Source organism: Ammospiza nelsoni, chromosome 7 (genome assembly GCF_027579445.1).
Source record: "Ammospiza nelsoni isolate bAmmNel1 chromosome 7, bAmmNel1.pri, whole genome shotgun sequence".
In the NCBI taxonomy this organism is placed as follows: Eukaryota; Metazoa; Chordata; class Aves; order Passeriformes; family Passerellidae; genus Ammospiza; species Ammospiza nelsoni.
The window spans coordinates 7,315,876-7,335,948 of record NC_080639.1 but is presented as its reverse complement, the minus strand read 5'-3'; the positions used below and the strand labels follow the sequence as shown (position 1 = coordinate 7,335,948).

Genomic DNA, 20,073 nt, shown 5'->3' with positions numbered 1-20,073 from the left:
TTTTATTTGCCTGCAAGATCAAGTTTAGAGCAGTGCCATCAGTGCCTGGGTGACTCTGTACATTCAGGGGCTGCCCCAGAAATCTCTCAGGAAAAGGAAATAGCTGGGAAAAGTGTTAAATGGCCCATGGAGATTGATGCACTTCAGACCATGGGATGTGTCTGTACAAGGCAGCAGACTTCCAGTCCAGTGCCTTCTGGCCATGTTGTTTATACGGGCAGGGATTGTCAGATCCCTGTTTAAAAAACAAAATTAATTTAGGATCCAGTGAAGAGAGAATTGGTAACACTTTGAAGGATATCAGGCAATGCTGACACGCTGGGGACAGTTAAATTATTTTTAAAATAATATTTCAAGTAGAAACTTGGACTATGAAAGGTTTAAATTGATGTTTGTGTCAGTACACGTATTTTATTTCCATGCTTAAGAGGAAGTTTTTAAGTAGGCTGAGGAGGGGTAATTATCAAAATTGGAGAATATGTTGAATCAAAGTAAATAAACTGGCATGTCTTCAAGCATTCATTACAATAGAATTTTTTTCCCATGGATCTAGCTCATCCAGGTATTAGGAAAAGTATAATGTTGCAGTCTTAAAAGAGCAAAGAATCTCTCCTACATTTATGCTTGGGTTCCAAAGGGGAAACAATGTGAAAATTAGGAAATTTATTAAAATGAAAGCTGGAGGAGCAGCAAAATGAGTAAAGTCCTGGCACTGGGCTTATAACAGATGATTAAGAGGGATGATTAACACAAAAGGATTAAGGTAGTGGTCTAAAATGAGAGGGATAACAATTATTCACTGTATCTGACAAACTAACAGGTGGAGGATAAAATTAAATTTCCATGTTGACAAGTATAAAATAAACTAAAATATCTACTCAAATAGTGCCTTATTTAGACTCAGTCACAGAATCTGAGGTTAAAATAGTAATTTTACCTTAAAACTACTTAGATAAAGCAATTGAAGGAAAAATCAACCAATTCTAAAAGGTCTTTAAGTGCATGTTTCTCAGTTTGTAAAATCATACTCAAATTCCGTTAAACAATTAATGGGTTATTTCATTACAGGAAAAAGATGAAGTTATGTTTGACTTGACAACTCACAATAAAAATCCAAAAGCACAGATGAAGCAATCGCAAGAAAATATCTTGTGCCAGGAGTTGGACATGACCCACAGCTCTGAAGGGGATCAAGATTTGAAAAAGCATTGCCAACAAATGTTGGAAATTCATCCAACTCCTGATTCACCAAAACACAATTTGAGCACAGGCAAAGAGACTCCAAAACATTTCCAGAATTTAATTGCAAGTATGTCTTCCTGGGGCTCGCCTGAGATCATGAGAAAGCAAGACATGAGCATGGAGCTTCAGCCAGTGCTTCACCTGACCCCCTTCTCAGAAGCTGAAAACACAGATTTTCAAATTGTGCACTCAAGGTCATCCCTGCAAGGAGAGAATTCCATATCACTGGGATATTCTAACCTGGATGAAAATGGCAGTGGGGATGCAGCAATGGGAGTAGGTAGAAAATCTCCAGCTTTCTCTGAAAGCACCTATTCTGTTGATGATGATGAAGATATGGAGAAGAAGCTTTTGGTAAGTGGTATTTCATGACTGATTTAATTCTTATTAAACAAGACTGCTCAGCCCTGTCCCCCTGGGATCATTGAGGGGCCATGGGCTCCAAGTAATAGAAACCTACACACTGCTGGGAGTAGGTCCAGTGAAGTTCTGGACACAGAATTATTAGTTCCTCTCTTACTGTGGTAAAAACTGATAAATTTGTGACACTTCATGTGTCAGTAATTGAGCTAAACATGTAAAACCTCAGTGTACTCTAACAGCTCCCCACTTCTTCAACAATCTGTTATTGAGTGTTCAAAGAGACTCTTTCAAATCTGGATTTGAGGCTTTAATGGCAGTATTTTATATATTGTATACATATATAAATATATATTGACTGTATTTCTAATTTCACAGGAAGATAAAGTCTGTGCTTAAGAAAATTTCTCTTTGGCTGTGTATTTTTGTGCTTTGCTTTGATAGGTAATTAAATATAAATAGATGTATCTTAAAACTACTAAAAGAGGAAAAAATTTAGATGGAATGGCTTCCAGAGAGCACCAATGTTGCATTTAATCATTATATTTGCCATGTCTAACACTTGGATTGAGTAGGCACTTTGTAAAATCTGCAGTAGTAAAAAAGTTGTCATAAATGCTGAAAGCAATAGCTACATTCAGAAAACCAAAGTAACATGAAAAATTTCTTCTCAAGCAGATGAGAGAAGCTGATCATCTGACTTTAACCCCTTCTGATTTACAAGATGATGAAAGATCAAGAGCATCTGCCATGAGCGATGGATGTGGCAGCAGTAAGTTGAACTTTGTCGACTCCTTTTACCTTTTGTTAACTTCAATATGAAAACATGTTTCTCCTTTCTCCCATTTTCTTTTACTGTGGGTCTTATTAGAAAGCCAGGCCTTAGGCAGGTAGTTCTTTGTTAAGAATTATACATATATATGTATGTACACACACATATATATATATAGATATATATATATCTATGTTGTGCCTGCTTTTACCTTTTCATCTGCATACAGGACAGAGGCAGGAGGTTTGAGTCCTGACTTAAATACTTAGCTACTACTCTCATTCTGAAGGCAACTTAATGATTTTTAACTTGTTTAAGTTAATTGAAATCTCAACCAACCAACTCCATCTGACCCTGCATTCATACGAGCGGAAGAAATCATGGTTATTTTGCAAGTGGTTGTTGTAGTTTCAAGTTCTTTCTATTTTTGTAACACTTTGTGGGGATGGGGGTTGTCTCTTCCTTCAGATACCAGCTCAAATTTGGCAGCTAATCTAAAGCAGGAGCTACAGACATCAGATCACCTGGATGCCAATGTCATGGCTTACCTGCGGTACCGAGGGATAATCCCAGATATTATGGAATCAATGAAAGAAAAGGAAATACTTTCACCACAGATGAAGGTAATGTATGATTAATTTGAGCCTACCAGCAAATTAAAACTGGGCAGCAAAAATGAAATGGTCATATTATGTTACTTTTACACTGAAAAGTGTTCTGTAATGGTTCAAACTTCAAGATGATGATGGTTCTTGTCCTTGCATCTCTTGTGACATTACTGACGTTTGCTTGTCCTTGCTAGAATTGAGCTACTTTTGCCAGGACAGCACTGATGCTGTTTCAGAATGTGAGGTACAAGGACTGTTTATTCTGCTTTATGGGTTTACCTTGGAGGCTTCACAGAATGTTGTTTCAGAAGCAGTCACAGCTGGCTGACATCATGCTCCTCTGCCTGTTCTTGTCATGCTGATGTGATGGAGAGCTGTGGAAACACCAGTGCAAGGTGTGCAGGGACAGGTCAGAGCCAGTTCAAGCAACATGAGGAATATACAGAAGACTGAGCTGTGAGTGCCCACTCTAGCCAGTAATTAAAGTTGAAGAAAGTATATGCCTAGAACTCTTTGCTTTGCTGAGCAAGCTCTCAGCCATTTCAAAAATTCCAGCTACAGGAAGGGAGAAATTCTCATCTGTGAGAGAATACAGTAGGTTACAGTGAGGTCTCAAGTAGTAAGAAACTAGAAGAAATAGCTTTCCTAGAAAGTGTATCATGCCTCCTAATATGCTTAGCAGGTTCCTCCAGCTTGCCCAGCAAATGGGAGGAAGGTAAGGCAGAGTTCAAATTCACAAGATGAAGGAGGCTGGGCCTTTATGGCTGCTCAAGTCAGAACAAAGATCCTTCCCCCATCCATCTGCCCTTAACAAGAGACATGATGCTCTAGGGCTGGAGAAGGAAGAACACATGGAATAACTGATGCAATCCAGGAAAAGCCAAACATGCAAAGCTGCTAAAACCATCTGCTGGCATTAGAACCAGTGCTACCAGAAAAGCACATCAGGTGGTAGTAATTGGAGATTCCTTACTGAGAGGCACTGGAGCACCTTCCTCCCATCCAGATAGTTTCTCCAGAGAAGCTTGTTGCTTACCTGCAGCTTGCATTTGTGGTGTCATTGAGGCTGCCAAGCTGAGTGAGCCCTACAGATGATCACCTGTGTAGGGTCTAACAGCTCTGCAAAAAGGACAGTCCCAAGGTGTGGGACTATGGGTGATATGCTCTCTATCCTCCCAGTCAAGAGGAAGGGGACCAGGATGGAATCCCAGGCTGTGCAGCTGGTGCAATACTCAAGGTTTTCATTTTTATTACCATGGATTTACCTTTGAGAAGCCAGAAATATTGGGAGCTCATGCAAGTCACTCAAGTGAGACAAGATGTCTCCACCAATAACATGGCCAGACCTATAAGGAAAGCTTTAAATTAGATGAGGAAAGGACTGGAGGAATGAAGTCCCTCCTATTATGAGAAAAAGATCAGATTCAAGACCACCAGAAGAACCTGGACATAGCTAAGTCCATGGGACCCAAAGATATGAATCCCAGGGTCCTGAGGAAATTTTGCAGTTGGAATTGCCAAGGCAGTCTCCATTGTTTCTGAAAAGTCACAGCAGTCAGATAAAGTCCCCAGTGACTGGAGAAAAGGGAATCATAGCAGCCTTTTTTAAAAAGCTTAATAACAAGCACCCTGGAAACTACTGATCTTTCAGCCTCGCCTCAGTGCCCAGTAAGATCATGAAATGGATTGGACATGAGTACAGAATTTCTTGTGATGGCACACTAGCACAGAGGTGGTGAATCCCTAGGAGTCCATCCCAGAATCCATTCAAAATGAGATTGGATGGGGCTTTGTGCGTCCTGAAATAAGAGATGATGTTCCCCGTGCCTGTCACAGCAGAGCTGGAGTAGATGTTGTGTTGAAAGATCCCTTCCAACTGAAAACCATTCTGTGATTCTGTGTCTAAAAAATTGTGTGTCAGAGACCTCATGGAAAAGGTGATTTTTATTTTACCTTAATAAACAGATTTTTTGGGGGTTTTTTTTAAGCTTCTTTAGTGGGATATCTATCTAGACTTTACTGTCTGTAAGATCTGAGTGCATAATCCAGTACTAAATGTTTAGTTTGAACACTTAACTGTGCTTTTGATGTTAATGTTTGCTAAAGGTTTTCATTGATTATTCAAGTAATCACTATTTTGATTCCAGTGATGGAAAAACAACTTAAGTTTGTTTAAAAGTAATTTAAAAACTGTGCAAGGAAAGAATATAAAGAGTTAAATAGAAGTACTCTGTGTTGTTTTTAAAGTGCATAGCAATGAGGAACAGCTCCACATGGAGGCTGGGATATTTCTGATGAGATGTGTGTAGGAAAAGGATTTAAATCTCCAGTGACCTTCCTTGAAAAGAGGCCAGGAAACATCTGTGCATGATGTAATAGTTTGTGAACAGGGAATTTATTTAAAATTCGTTATTTGGCCTGACAGTGTCAGAGGAAACAATTTCCACTGTGTAAATTATTAGAACTGGTTATTTTGGGAGTTGATATTTGTACATGATTTGCTAAATTAAGCCAAGGTTGTCTAAATACATAATTCAGTTTTCTGGCATCACTGGAGTTGAGTAACATAGCTTCAGATTTGATAGAATTTGATTTATTCCCTGAAAGTTTGCTGAATGGTTCAGAAACAAAGGCGAAGTACAGCCCTTTGGCATAAATAATAAAATAATTCATGTTTAATTGCATCTTAGTGTGTTGATACAGACACCTTACTTTTGTTGTCTGGTACTAGCCCATCTTACTCTTACATTTCCAGGATGCTGATGCCTGTTTCCTAATATTATCTTTGTTTTCTGTTTCTCAGACTGTGCTGAAGATGGTGTATGAGGAGAGCCGCAAAATCTTGGCTTTGTCAGAGCATCCCTTGGCTTTGAGGGAGCTGAAGAACATCCCTCAGAGCCAAGTGGCAATGGAGGGCTGGCAGAAGGAGGGATTATCCCTGCTGGATGCTATCCAGTCACTGAAGGATTACCTCAGCAAGGTGGCAGACAGAGGAGACAAGGTATGGCTATAAAATACCCTTTAAAGCAAGGGAACCAGGTTGTGTGTGTAAATATATATACACACACACATAAATGTATATTATACATAAAATATGTTATGAGATATGTCTGTGTGTATATATGTTTAAGGAGTAAGGGACAGTACCCTTTAAACCCTTCTAAAAGTGCTTAAATTAACAGATATGCTCTTATGGTATGAAAGATGCTGGGTTAGAAGTTGAGAGAGATGCCATTTAAAAAAAAATATTTTAACAGGAAACATCAGGTGTTGCTGTTGACTGGAGAGGAGAACTTCTGCAGGCAGTACAGAGTGTGTTTGAGAAGGAGAGAAACATGTTGCAAATTGACTTGAAGTCTCACTTCTCCAATCCTGCATCTGGTGATACAAGTTCATTAGAGGAAAAGCTGGAGTATATAATCAAACAACAAGTATGAAAAGTTCTTAGTGTGCTGTTCATAAATCACTTCTTTATTCTCTTTAATTTTTAATTTTTTTTTTCAGTTTTATTTTATTGCTTCTGTTGTTAAATCTTTGTATTAAATCTGTATAAAATCTGTGTATTATTATATTATTATCTTGTATAATGCAGATGGTGTGGGATCAGTAGCTGACTTGCTGTTGTGGTAGCATTTTTCTTCAACTTTTTCCATAGTGTTACAAAACCTATTGATTATTGTAGCTGGCATCAAGAAGTGGATTGGACGTAAGTACAGAATTTCTTGTGATGACACACTGGCACAGTGAGGTGGTCAATCCTTAGGAGTCCATCCCAGAATCCATTCAAAATGAGATTCACTGTGATAGTGAATAGGAAATACTTTGTTGAATTCTTTCCCCCTTTCCCATTTATCTAGAACTTAACAGAGCTCTCTTGTAAAGGGTATATATTGAACTAACTCTGAATCTGGGGGCTTTTTGCCAGTAATATTTAGTTTCTAGGTTGTAGTAACTATGTATAAACTTGACAAGGCAAGTGAAGCGGGGTTTTTCTTTTTTTACATAATGTCAACATTTTGCATTAATGTGAAGCACAAACTCAGTCATTTGAGTGCTTCAATACAAAACTTGTACTGCAAGAGTTTCCTTAGTGTTTATCCTTGCAGAAGATATGGAAATAGCCTTGTAGTTTGAATAGGCCTTGCTTTGTTTCAGGAGGAGCAGAGGCAGATGGTTGTGGAGCACCTCTGCTCCTCAGACAGGAACAGCCTGCTGTCAGAAATCCAGGAGCTGCGGGCTCAGCTCCGCATGGCGCACCTGCAGAGCCAGGAGAAGCTGCAGCAGCTGCAGGAAACCCTCACCAAGGCTGAAGATCATGGCAACAAACAGGAGCACCAGCTCCGGAGGAAAGGTAATTCTTGCTGGCTTTGTCAGCTCTTTCTGTCTTCTGCAACAGTTCCTTTTTGCCTCAAAGGGAAAAGGCAAAAAGAAAAAGGTGTCCTGCAATTAGCAGAGGCTGTACAATTCCTCAGTTTTACTGAATGCACTCAGGCTGCCTATGATGAGAGCAATTCTTTCTCATATAAGTAGTTAAGATAAATCTATGAGAAGCAAAGAAAAGCTGTGAAATAACCCAAAGCAATGGAACTGAAGCAGTAAATACATGAAAAACTGGTGGTGAGAACCCAGCAGGGACAGTAAACCCCCTGCTTGTTTGCAGAGAATTATTTATCTTGTGTTTGCTAATTTAGAATCAAAGAATCATTTAGGTTGGATAAGACCTTTAACACTGAAGTCTCACCATAAGCAGTGCCAAGGCCACTGCTAAACCATGTTCCTGACTAAATAAGCAAGCCTTGGTTTTCACAGCAGGGTCCCTTTATGTAATAAGGAAACAAGTGCAAGTGACCTTGATCAAAAATAAACACTGCTTTTTCCTTCTTGTTGTTTTCCCATCACTATCACTCAGGATTCAGCCATTTTATAGCACATGCACTAGTCCAATAGAAGAAAATTTTCTGGACATCCAGAAGTTTATTACTAGTTTTATTTACATAATGCTGTAGACCTAGGTACATTAATTATTTTAAAGTACTTATCAAACAGGAACCTCCAAATTTAGGGAGAGTTGTTTTTCTTAACTCACTGACCTGAACAGAGCTGGCAAAACAGGTTCTACATAGTGATTCCTGTTATAAGGAATGTAAGGAAACTTATCTATATGTAAGTGGATAAGTTTGTTTAATGAGTTTTAAAATCCATTAATGATATTACAGAATATCACAAGGATAGAATCACATTGTTTATACATGCTTTTGTTGATTCCTCTTATGTTTGAAAAGAGATTAATTCTTCAGACAAGAACACTTCAGTACAGCTGACATTTTTTTTTTATAATTTAAATTAGTGTAAGTGATACCATATTGTCAAAGTGTCTGTAATGTAAATAACTGTAACAGTGTTTTCTTATTCTAGTTGAATTATTGGAATATAAACTTCAGCAGGAAAAATCTATTGTAAGTGACTTGCACAGCACCCTCTCTGAGGAGCAGAAAAGATCCTCTGAAACCTGTGATCTCCTGAATCAAGAAAAAGCATCCCTGAAATCAGAGCTTTCTGGAAGCAAGCAAGAGAATGAAAGGTTGCAGAAATCCCTGGAAGAGCTTCAGAGGGAAATAAATAATTTACGGTGAGAAGATTTATTTATTTACTTGATTTATCAGCAGGTAAAGCTCTGAAAGAGCTTTGTACTAATTGGTTCCATAAAGCACTTGGAAACACAGGAAGGAAAACCATGGTCTCTCACTTTTAAAGGGTTATGTTTTCTTTACTAAATTCTGTCGTCTTGGGTATGTTCCTTTCCCACTCCCTTCTGAGTGTATGCCAATATTTTGCTTTCCTCTCACAGGACAACTTTGCTCGGCCAGAATAAATAACCTATCTCTTCATTGTTACTAAATCGAGCAATTCTAGCTTGGCTTGCAGGGAGGTAAATGTTTTCAGCTGCTAACTAGCTGTGACTTGAAAACTGACCCTCTTTAGAAAGAATAGAGACCACTTTAAAGAAACAAAAATCATAGAACTCAGAGAAACCAACCCAAAATGTCTTGCTTGTGATGCTGGTGAAGGATGTTCTGTTCTGAACACAGAAATGTCGTTTTGAACTTTGCAGTATTGAATTGGAAAAAAAAGAGAAGGATTTGGCAGCTGCACTTGAAGGCTTGCAGGCTGAGCAGCTGAAGGGCTCTGAGCTGCGAGGTTGGTTTGAGGAACAGCAGCGTCAGCAGAGGAAAGCAGAGGATGAAAAGACAAAGGCCATGGAGGTAACGCCCAGCTCCCCCGGGGCATGACGTTAACTAGGAGTTATTTGTGCAGTCTTCTTCACCTCCTCTGTTCTTTGTTTAGTAACTGTTAAAACCCCCAAACCTTTTCTGAACCTGTCTTTTTTCACCCAGTTAAAGCTTTCAGTTACTTTCACTAATTGCACATGTAGAAATAAACCAAGGTTGAATGCCATGTTGGTTTTTTTTTCCACATCTTCTTAATGTTTTTTCCTCTCCCATCTTCCCCTGTTGTGTACTGCCCCTTGCTGAGTAGGAACAGCCAGATCGTGCAGCTGTGTGACTGCACCCTTAATTCCACAGCAAACTTAGCATGAGGGTGTGAGATGTATGATGTCTGAGATTATAAAGAAAGCCACCCAATGATAAATAGGTTTGGCAGAGAGTAAGTGGAGCCTTTTCAATATAAAATGTATTTTTGGAAGTTGACCAAAGTTGTTCTGTTCCCTTCTAAATTGAACAGAAAACAAGTGAACAACTTTCTCTCCAAGACTGTGATAGCAATGACTCAGTGCTTGTAAAAGGCCCACAGTAAATGGAAAAGGAGGAAGATTTAACATAAACCATTTCTTAAACCCCCAAACTAAACTCTCTCAAAAAACTCCAAACAATCCTTAAATTCCCTAAGTGAGGAAACACAATTCTGACTATTTCCATGTAGTCTGGCTTCTCCTGTCACCTTCCTGTTAGTTGTTTAAGTTTGAGAGTGATTTTTGTTTAGGTGTTTGTTACTGCTGCATGGTTAGGAGATGTTGCTACCATGTTCCTCCTTTTCAGAAAGCTGCTCATGCAGGGAGGACAGAGTAGCCAAGGCCAGGAGAAAAGTGCTTTGCCCTGGGGATACCTGTTGGACAGATTAGTCTGGCATTCACAAATCTTTTTTCAAGCCCCATTATGCAAAGCTTCTGCCATTTAGCATCTGACTTGGCCTTCTAGGAGATAACCAATGCAGCTGGCTATGTGCAGGGCAGGGTGGACCTCCCTACTGGGACAGCAGTGCCAGCTCTGTCTGTCTGCAGTGCCCTGCACTATTCCTTCAGTCCCTGCCATTCCTTCTGAAGAAAGACTGGCTCCCAGAATGGACCTAGGGATGGATTTTAAACAGAAAGAGAGTAGATTTAGACTAGATGTAAGGAAGAAATTCTTTCCTGTAAGAGTGGTGAGACCCTGGCACCCAGATTACCCAGAGCAGCTGTTTCCCCAGGCCAGGGCTTGGAGCAACCTGGGATAGTGGAAGATGTCTCTGCCTGTGGCAGGGGGTAAGAATGAGATGAACTTCAACATCCTTTCCAAACCAGACCATTCTGTGATTTATTTTTTGCAGTCTCTACTCTGTGCTTTGAAGAGATGGGCTGCCAAGTCCTGAAGCTTTACATCTACTCTGACTGCTTAGATTTTTCTTTTTAACACAAGAGGGTTATTGCTGTTGCAGATGCTACTTATTAATGGGACTGAGTGATGTGAAAAGTAGTGATTTCCTAATGAGGATCTTACTAACTGAAGAAGAAATAATGTACTGGCATGTGGTGGTGTTTGCAAGGGTCCCAGGATGAGGGAAGAGTTAAGAATCTAGACTCCATGTTTCAGAAGGCTGCTTTATTATTTTATTATATATATTATATTAAAAGACAATGATATATTAAAACTATACTAAAAAATAGAAGAAAGGATTTCATCAGAAGGCTTGAATGGAATAGAAATGGAATGGTAATAAAATCTTGTGACTGACCAGAGAGTCTGAGACAGCTGACTGTGATTGGCCATTAATTAAAAACAACCATATGAGACCCATCACAGATCCATCTGTTGCATTCCACAGCAGCAGATAATCATTGTTTACATTCCATTTCTGAGGCCTCTCAGCTTCTCAGGAGAAAAATCCTAGCAAAAGGATTTTTCATAAAACATGTCCGTGACACTGGCAGATACATTAACATGATAATTTTTGGTTTTGTTGCTTGGTGCCATATTGCTAAAGAGCATTTTCTTGTAATTTTAAATTAAGCTTTTTAATACCTGAACTACTCTAGTTAAGTCTTGAATATCTTTCTGGATAAAATAGGAGGTTGAAAAAGGCTAAATGCCAGCCAGTGCCAGAGCTGAGTGTTTGTGCTGGAATCCATGTGCTTTCCCCCTGTGCCCAGGAGCTGCAGGCTGCCCTGGATGTGCAGTCGGTGCAGAAGTGCCAGCTGGCCGTGTCCTTGGAGCACGAGAGGACAGTGACAGACAACCTGCGCAAGGAGCTGCAGATCGAGCACTCCCGCTGTGAAGCCCTGCTGGCCCAGGAGCACAACAAGCTGAGGGAGCTGCAGAAAAGCCTGGAAGCTGAGAAAAAGCGATCCTTGGAGCTCCTGGATTCCCTGAACCACGAGCGTGTTCTGACAGAGCAGCTGAGCATGAGGGTGAAGGAAGGGGCTTCCTGCCAGCACAGGGAGTCCCTGCTGGAACAGGCCTTTGTCCGAGAGCTTCAAGCCCAGCTGGAAGAGGAGAGGAGCAGAACCATGGAGCTTGCTGCTGTTATTGAGAAAATGCACCAGAAGGCCATCCTGTCCCAAAGGCAGCTGGAGGCTGAGGTGCAGATGTGCTGTGAGGAAACCCAGAAGGAGAGGGAGGTCAGTGACAAACTGAGAGCCACCCTGGAGTCTCTTCAGACACAAAAGCAAGAGGTGATCCGTTCCTTGGAGGCCCAGAGGGAGAGAGAGGTCAAGCTCAAAGTGGACTGGGAACAACTGCAGTCACTCTTCACACTGCTTAAAGAGCAAGATAAGAACAGGAAAGAGGAGAGAGAAAGAGAGCAGAAACAGCAGCAACAGACAGAGCTACAGAAACAGAAGGACTGGCAGAGAGATCAGGAGAGACTGGTGAGAATGCTCTGCCTTACACTGAAATAGCCACACACTGAAATGTTACATCCCCACACACTGGGATTTAACCTTCTGGATGGTATTCTTTGATTGGAATGTTCCCTTCTGCTAAAGCATTCTGAAAAATATATTAAATGAGCTCTTGTCCTGCTTTTGTGAAATGTAGCTATTTTCAAGGGGTTGTCTGGGTTTGTTGTTGATGGAAGTTGATCTTTAAATCTTCCAAGTTGATCTTCAAATTTTTGCCTGTGCTGGTTGTTCACAGGTGGGGACAAATAGGGATTAAATGCAGGATGGAACCAAACTAACTTTCATGTCATTGCCCTTATTTTATGAGCTAGGATCCCAATCATGGCTTGAGAAACTAGTGGTTTCACCCTGGGTTTCTCCTTGGATGGGGACAATGGCTACTCCAGTGTCATTAAATGGCTTCCTGGTGGCCCTGGGAAGCAGTGCTCCAAGCCTTCCCCAAAAGTGGTCTGGCAGTTCAGGAACACCCAGAGGGATGTGCTGATTAGGTGTGTGACACTTACATAAGTGGGTATATATAACAAGCAATTAACTACTCCTTATTTTATTCAAACAGCAAAACTTGCAACAGCAACACCAAAGGGATGAACAAAGAATCAAAGAACTGCAGGAAATGCTGGCAGTATTAAGAGAAAAAGAAAGAAATCCTCCAGCTCCAAACTGTCAGGAGGAACTCTTGTGTACCTCAAGCAAAGATGGAAGTGCCACACAGCCTGTGACAAAGCAAACTGAAAAACCCCACTTGCAACAGCAGCAGCAACAGCTGGAGAAGATAAGGCAGCAGTTGCTCTTTGTGGTTATGCACCTGAATGAGTTCATACATAAAACTCTGGATAAGTGAGTTCATAAAACAGCACTTTGCTTTCCATCCTGCTTATTAACTTGTGTGTGTCATGGCTGAGAGCTTTTTTAATTCTTAAAAATTAACAGAACTTGCTAATTTCTCTGTGTATTTGTAGTAATTTGTGTGGTAAATATTGCATAAGTAAAGCCTGAGAACTTTAAAGGTCAAGTAGTGGGAAGAAGCAATTAAATGTGTGTTAACATTCTTACAAATCAGCCTGATACTGAAAAGGTGTTTCTGCCTAACAGAACGGTTAATGACTGGTCTGCATCAAATGATGAAGCTGTGGCCTCTTTACTGCAGACATTAAGGGAGCTAAAATCAGATTTGTCTCCTGCTACAACTCAGGTAAGGAAAATATTAACTTACTTTCATGTTCCACTCTGTTTTGTTGTATTGCAGAGTCTGCTTCTGAGAGCATTTTTTCCCTAGATATGTAATGTGTCCAAGGATCACCAGCTTTGGGATGTGTTGCTGTAGCTGCTTGATGCATCCAGAGACAGCTGTTTTTCACCAAAATGCCAAGTACTTTTTTCAAAAAGCACCACAGTGGTTTGTCATCTCAGGAGGGCTGTTCTGACCCAGGCCTGCAGTATTGCAAGTACTTTACACAAGCCCAGGGATTACCCAAGACCAAGCTCAGATCTATTGATGCAAAATACATAAATGCATTACTTTTAGATTCCATCTGATTCCCCAGATAACTGTAGTTTTATGTCTTTCTCTTGAAATAGACAGAGATCTATGACTGATAAGTGAAAAGTTTTTTGTGTCTTCTGTTCACAAGTCTGATGTGTGACAAGCTTGGCATGTTGCAGCTCTCCCTGTGTCTACCTGCTTACAAAATACAGTTAATGTTTTCCTTCTGTTACCTGTGCAGCCACACAGGTGGTTGCCAAGTGGATCATCTCCAGCCTTGAGGAGGGGGATGCTGCCTCTTCTTCAAGTTCATGGGATTGTTTTGGTTAAGCCTTCCTCTCACCAACCTTTAGAGCTGTCAGCTGTAGACAAAACCCTTGTTGGAGCAGAGTTCCCTCCTTCAGGGGTTGACCACACAAAAATCAAGGAACTCAAGTTTCCTGACATTTTTTTAAATAATAAAAGTGTTCAGTAGAGCACTTGAAAGTCACATGCCTTTCTAGATATTAGGAGCAAAAACTCCACCTCAATAGCTTTTTTTTTTCTGTGCGCACCAACAATTCCTCCTCTCTGCTCTCTTTTCAGGCTTTGATTTTTTTTTTTTCCAGAATCACCTTTTCCTTCAGTCTCCTCTCTGAATTTCTCCTTCCTTTAGGTAGTGAACCACATGCTTACGACACCAAAGGAACTTTCTGCTGTTTCCCCCTTGAGTTGCAATAAATTGGGGGAGTATTGGACAGGGAATCTGGCAAAATGTCAGCATGGAAAATCTGCCAAATGGAGCTGTCTGGTCAATCAGCTGCCAAGTGGTGCAGCAGAAGTCAAGGACATGGATGAGTCATGTAGAATCTTTCAGATACTACAGATTGTACTGAAATAAGTTGCAAGGAGAAAGTGGGGTCAGTTGTTTGTACTGGCTTCTGTAATGTATGGATTTTATTTCAAGGGATAAAACATCAACTACCTTAAAAAATCTTCTATTTCTTTTGTGATCTACTGCATCATGCTCTGATGTAACTGATGACCAGTAAACTTGTAGTTGCTACAAACAGGGCTACAAAGGCAGAACTTGCATGAGGAATTGGAGCTGGACTCCTGGGTCTCATTCCTTACCACAAAACTCAGTTTTACAGGATCACAGCATGGTTTGGGCTGAAAGGGACCTTAAAGCCCAACCTTTTTCCACCCCCTGCCATGGGCTGGGAACCTTTCACTAGACCAGGTTACTCCAAGCCCTGTCCAACCTGACCTTGGACACTTCCAAGGATGGGCCAGCCACAGCTTCTCTGGGCAACAGACTCTCAGAATTGAATATGGGATTTTTCAGGATTTTTCACAACTTGTTTTTGCATGTCCACAGACATCTTCACTATTTCTGTGCTGCCTGTGGATACAGATGAAAGTCAGAAGGGTTTTTCATGCATTTCAGTTTCCCATTGTGCCTTTCAACACCTGAATACCATTGCTGGTTTTTGGGCTCATTGTTATTATGTTTTAATTTGTCATAAATTTGGGTTATACTCAGCTTGAGGTGTTTGATTGTGAAAACAATGTGCAAAACCCATTGTGGCTCACTTCCTTTAGGTTTCTGTTTTAGGTGAGATCTACAGGTGATGCTGCCCCTGTTCAAGAGCTGGAAAGAGAGGCTTGGCAACGAGAGAGGAACATGCTGCAGAACATGCTGAAACAGCCAGAATCCCAGCTGGCTAAAGCCAATGCTGAAAATGAAAACAAACCAGTACCAGAAACTTCCAATCCTAAGGTAAAATCATGGGGATAACCAGCAAAGGGGGGGTCTCTGGTGCTTGGAGAGCCAGGAGCTTACATTTGAAACTAATCTGCTGGGGGAAAAAGGGATTGGTCAGATTATGGCATTCATCTTTCACTTACTGCTGTCATCCTCAGTTGCTATTTTAAAAGGTTGATTTTCTAGACAAACAGCTTGATATTTTATTTTAAATTAGAAGCTTTCCCCATATGTACCTCATCAGAGAAGTTTCTCTGGAACTTTCTCAATGTTAGGAACTTGCATCAAAAGTAATCTGGATTTTTGGAATTTCTTTCCTCTCTTAAATGAGAGGGAGACTTGGATTTTTTGTTTAAGCATGAAAATAGAAAACATTCATTATTTTTAATCCCTGCTGACTAAATAAATACTTTTTATTTTTCTGACACTTTGATTGTAATCAAATCTGATAGGCATCTCTCCCACCATGTGTTCTGGCTTACATTTTTTTTTTAAAGCAGGTGTACTTGTTTTATTGAAGAGTTAAACTGCTTTAGAGTTTTGAGTATCGCAATTTTGGTTGAAGACATTCAGGAGATTTCAAGAGATTTGACACTCCATATCTGGGTGGGTTTTAGCAGTGTACAGAATTGTTTTGGCTGCTCTTGTGTCCTCAGTCTGGACACTTGACCTGAAGACACCTTGTTTGTGGCTGGTTTTTTGCATCAGTAACTGTGAAAAAACTGAACTTTTTGAATTTTTTTCTTTTTTTCTGCAGTTGCAGAGATTATATCGAAAATACATCCGAGCAGAGAGCTTTAGAAAGGCTCTGGTTTATCAGAAGAAATACCTCTTGCTGCTGCTGGGTGGCTTTCAGGACTGTGAGCAGGCAACTCTGTCTCTCATTGCCCGCATGGGAATCTATCCTTCTGCAGACCTGCAGCTCTCTGCATCCCACTCCAGGCCCTTCACCAAGTTCAGGTGTGCAGCCAGAGCCATCATTGCCATCTCCAGGTAAAGCCAAAACACTCCCTTGTCTCTTATTGGTGATGTTTTATTGGAAGCTTAAAAAATTGGTAGTTCCTGTGGCTTATCCTACATTAATATTAAGCAGAAGCAATCTCCAGAACTGGTTCAAACATGACTTGTTAGCTGAGTTTGATCTGTACTAAAGATTTGTAAAAAATATCTTTAAAATGAAGGAGGGTTGATTTAGTTGGGATATTGGGAAGAAATTTTTCCCTGCAAGGATGGTGGGGCCTGGCAGAGGTTGCCCAGAGAAGCTGTGGCTGCCCCATCCCTTGGAGTGTCCAAGGGCAGGTTGGACAGGGCTTGGAGCAGCCTGGGATGATGCAAAGTGTCCCAGCTCATGGCAGCTGGGAGGGTGGAACAAGGTAGGGTTCCTTACATTCCCTTCCAGCCCAAACCATTCCATAATTATATGAAAAAGCTACTTGAGCAATATCCAGCTGCAATATATTTGAGAACCAGTGCACAGCATTACAAACTGGAGTCCTTTGGGGCTGACCCTTATCTCATTGGTCTCACTGGACAGTCTGTCCTGTACCAGAATGAGATCTGTCAGGAATGATTCTCTGGAATCTAGTAGCGTGTGTTTCATTGGGTGTGATTTTATCATGCTGTGTCACTATCAAATGGGTTTTGCTAGCTGTACATGGGACAACATGCTGTCATTAAGCCCATTGAATAAAAAAAAAGCAGTTTTAAATGTAACAGGTGGTTATTTCTGAGCAATTTCATAGTTAAAATGATCACTAGCAAGTTTCCAGCAGGAGATGACACAGAGTCTTTGACATGAATACCATAATAAGAGCGAAGGCTGCAGCACCTCCAAATTCATGCAGTAACCTCCAAACTGCTCCTCTCAGGTAGGAAGAGCTCTCTGGAGATGAGGAGCAGAGCCAAAACAAGCAAGTCTTTTCAGCAGTTCAAAGATGGTTACAGGGTAAAATGGGATAAGCCAGCATTGCAAAAACTGAATTTGAAGAATTCTCCTGTCATTCCCACAACAGTCATTGCTTATGTCACTTAATCAGCTCTCTACCAACAAATAATATTAGAAGTTAAAGTATTTCTGCTTACTTTTAATGCTTGTACAAATTTGTTTTCTTACCAAGGTTAAAGTTTTTGGTGAAGAAGTGGAACAAAGTTGGCAGGAAGAGCACACAGGGTGAAAGCATTTCTCACAGTATAGGAGGTAACACAGGTATGTGTTTGGATAAGTACATTGTTTTCTTGGTAATTTTCTTTGTAATTTGTTTTCTTCAGTGATGTGTTCCATTTAAAAACAAAACCCAAGTGGGAAAATCTGTTTATTTTGCCACTATCCATCTGTAGAGTACATGGATAGATGGTCTGATGCAGGTCAATAAGGACTTGAGTTACTTGAGGAACATTTGAGTGTTCCTTTGAGTTACTGATGAGTGCCTTTGTAAGAATTCCAGCAAACATCTTAATGCAGCGCCTAATATTGGGGAGCTGTTGCCCTTTGTGTAAAATTCCATTGTGTCTTTTCAGTGGTAAACAATATTCACATTAAAGAGTGTTTTTTTCATTACCTGGTACTATGTAGTTTTCACTGTTTCTAAGTTGCTGGAAATACTTCTAAAAAAAGACAACACCACCTTTGTACATAAACCCACTGTTGTGTGATTCCTAAGAAACCTGAATCTCAAATGCTGAACTTTCTACTTCAGTACAAAATAGCATCACAATTCTGTTAATTACAATTAAAAACAAAATAAAAAACCCCACAAAAATAAAAAAGCAGTTAGCTGTAGAAAGTGTGTTTACCTGCATTTAAAACCAAACTTAAGCCTACTACTCTGCTGTCATTTTCATGGGTTTATTGGATGTGTTTATGACAGCCTGTTCTCAATGGTTCCTAGTGCATATTATTTAACTCTTCATAATTTACCACAGCCTCTGGTGCTAGAACAGAAGTGCTGAAGGAGCAGCAGCCCCCAGCTGGCCCTGTGAGCTCTCCCCCTACCCAGGACAGGGACCCAGGGCTGTGCCACAGACCCAGCCGTGCTGCAAGGTTCACGAGCCTCTCCCCGCGGTCCTCCCACCGCTCACACAACAGGTCAGTCTGCAGAGATGGGAGATGCTTCAGGTTATTGTAAGGGTTGTTTAACTTGGAGTGGTTTGTCACAAACAGCCAGGTGGTCTTCTGGTTTGCATGGAATTCAGCAAAATGTTTTTGGAGAGTTTGAGACTTGGAGAGTTTGAGACCTGCAAGAACTTCCAAAAGACTGAATTGTACCCCACCCTATTCCTCTGTCATGGGATGTGTCTGTTTGTGACAGCCCTGCTAAAAAGTCACCAGTGTAGTATGGAACAGGATATTAATAACAGCAGCCCTGACTGGTGCTCAGTATGACTGGATTAGTGGTGGCTCAGGCCTGATGTGCATCCAGGCTAGGCTAAATGATGCCTCTTGCTGCTCTTGTTTCCAGAAACAAATATTTAAATGCAAAGGGTGGTGACGGTTCCAATTTTCTTTGCCTAGAATTCCTGACTGTATGAATGTAACTTCTGGATATATTTGAGAGCATAGCATGAGCAGGAGAAAATAATTTGTTTTCTTTCTAAGGTTGCACCAGTCCCCAAGTTCAGCTGCAGACAAGTCCCTTGTGCCACCTCAGGATCCTGAACAGTCACTCACAGAATACATCCATCGCTTGGAGATGATTCAGCAAAGGCTGCGAGGGCTGCAGCCAGGTAAGAACCATCTTCTCACCCCTCACAGCTCCTGCAAGGCTGGGCTGCTTTTCACAAGGTTCTTTCTACACATTGCCAATAAAGAGCATCATTTTAAGGAGTAATTATCATTATTGGGGGGTAACAAATTGATTCTCCAAAAGGAAACCTTTCCAAGTTGTATCTAAAATTCCTCCAAGTGTGGCATTTCTCTAAGTGCATAGTAAAAGAGTTAAGATGGAATAACTTCATGTGATTTCTGCCCCCTCCTCCCATTCCCAAATCTAAACAAGCAAGTATTGCAATTTAAATGAAGCTGTGTGTGGAGTTAATTTGCTTTAAAGTCAAACATAGCTGTTGTAATAGCTGAGCAGGGCTTTCTCTGCAGCACAAACTGTAATGCTTCCCTTAATTATCACTTCCTTATGTTCATAACAGATTTTAAAAAAAGATTTGGAGGCTGGTAAATACAGCCATCTCATTCTAAGACTTATCAAACTGCACACAAAGGACTGTAGTGGTACTTAGCTTTGCTATTTAAAACAGTTCCACCTAATTTCTAGACCAGATTTACTTCATTTAATTAGTCTAATTACCTCCTCTTGTTACATGTTGGTTATAGCACAGAAACACCTTATCCTCAGGAGGAACTTGCAACCTGTCATCACATCATCCTGAAATCCTGAAGAGTTTGGGAACTTTGGCATTGTTCTCTGCAGGACTTTACCTAGAAACTTTATTACTCTGACTTTGTGGGTTTGTTTGTTTTGGGGATTTTCCCCAAAATCTGCAGGTGCATGGCTGATCAGATAGATTAACAGATTTTAGACTTGAAAGCTGTCAGCCTTTATGGAAGTAACACGTTTTGCTTCATTCCAAGTGTGGAATAAGGACTGCACAGCTGGGACACCATAAACACTTCTGTGAAAAGTGTATATGATTTCTGTCATTTCCAGATTACCAGGATGATAATGTCCAGAATTA

At 40.6% G+C, this 20,073-nt stretch overlaps 1 protein-coding gene across 2 annotated transcripts in view; it reads left to right on the top strand.

The window, feature by feature from the left end:
- PCNT (pericentrin) overlaps positions 1-20,073 on the top strand; it is a 70,388-nt gene that overhangs the window by 49,568 nt on the left and 747 nt on the right. Inside the window, exons 38-53 of one of the 2 annotated variants that reach the window (XM_059475651.1) lie at positions 1,069-1,596; positions 2,281-2,374; positions 2,843-2,997; positions 5,786-5,983; positions 6,240-6,413; positions 7,138-7,333; positions 8,398-8,611; positions 9,095-9,245; positions 11,408-12,124; positions 12,714-12,994; positions 13,250-13,349; positions 15,238-15,402; positions 16,145-16,380; positions 17,505-17,593; positions 18,310-18,472; positions 18,983-19,110. In XM_059475651.1, coding sequence (XP_059331634.1) covers positions 1,069-1,596; positions 2,281-2,374; positions 2,843-2,997; positions 5,786-5,983; positions 6,240-6,413; positions 7,138-7,333; positions 8,398-8,611; positions 9,095-9,245; positions 11,408-12,124; positions 12,714-12,994; positions 13,250-13,349; positions 15,238-15,402; positions 16,145-16,380; positions 17,505-17,593; positions 18,310-18,472; positions 18,983-19,110 — 3,589 coding nt within the window. Of the gene's footprint in view, positions 1-1,068; positions 1,597-2,277; positions 2,375-2,842; positions 2,998-5,785; positions 5,984-6,239; positions 6,414-7,137; positions 7,334-8,397; positions 8,612-9,094; positions 9,246-11,407; positions 12,125-12,713; positions 12,995-13,249; positions 13,350-15,237; positions 15,403-16,144; positions 16,381-17,504; positions 17,594-18,309; positions 18,473-18,982; positions 19,111-20,073 lie in introns of both variants that reach the window. The other variant, XM_059475650.1, reaches the window with a different exon arrangement.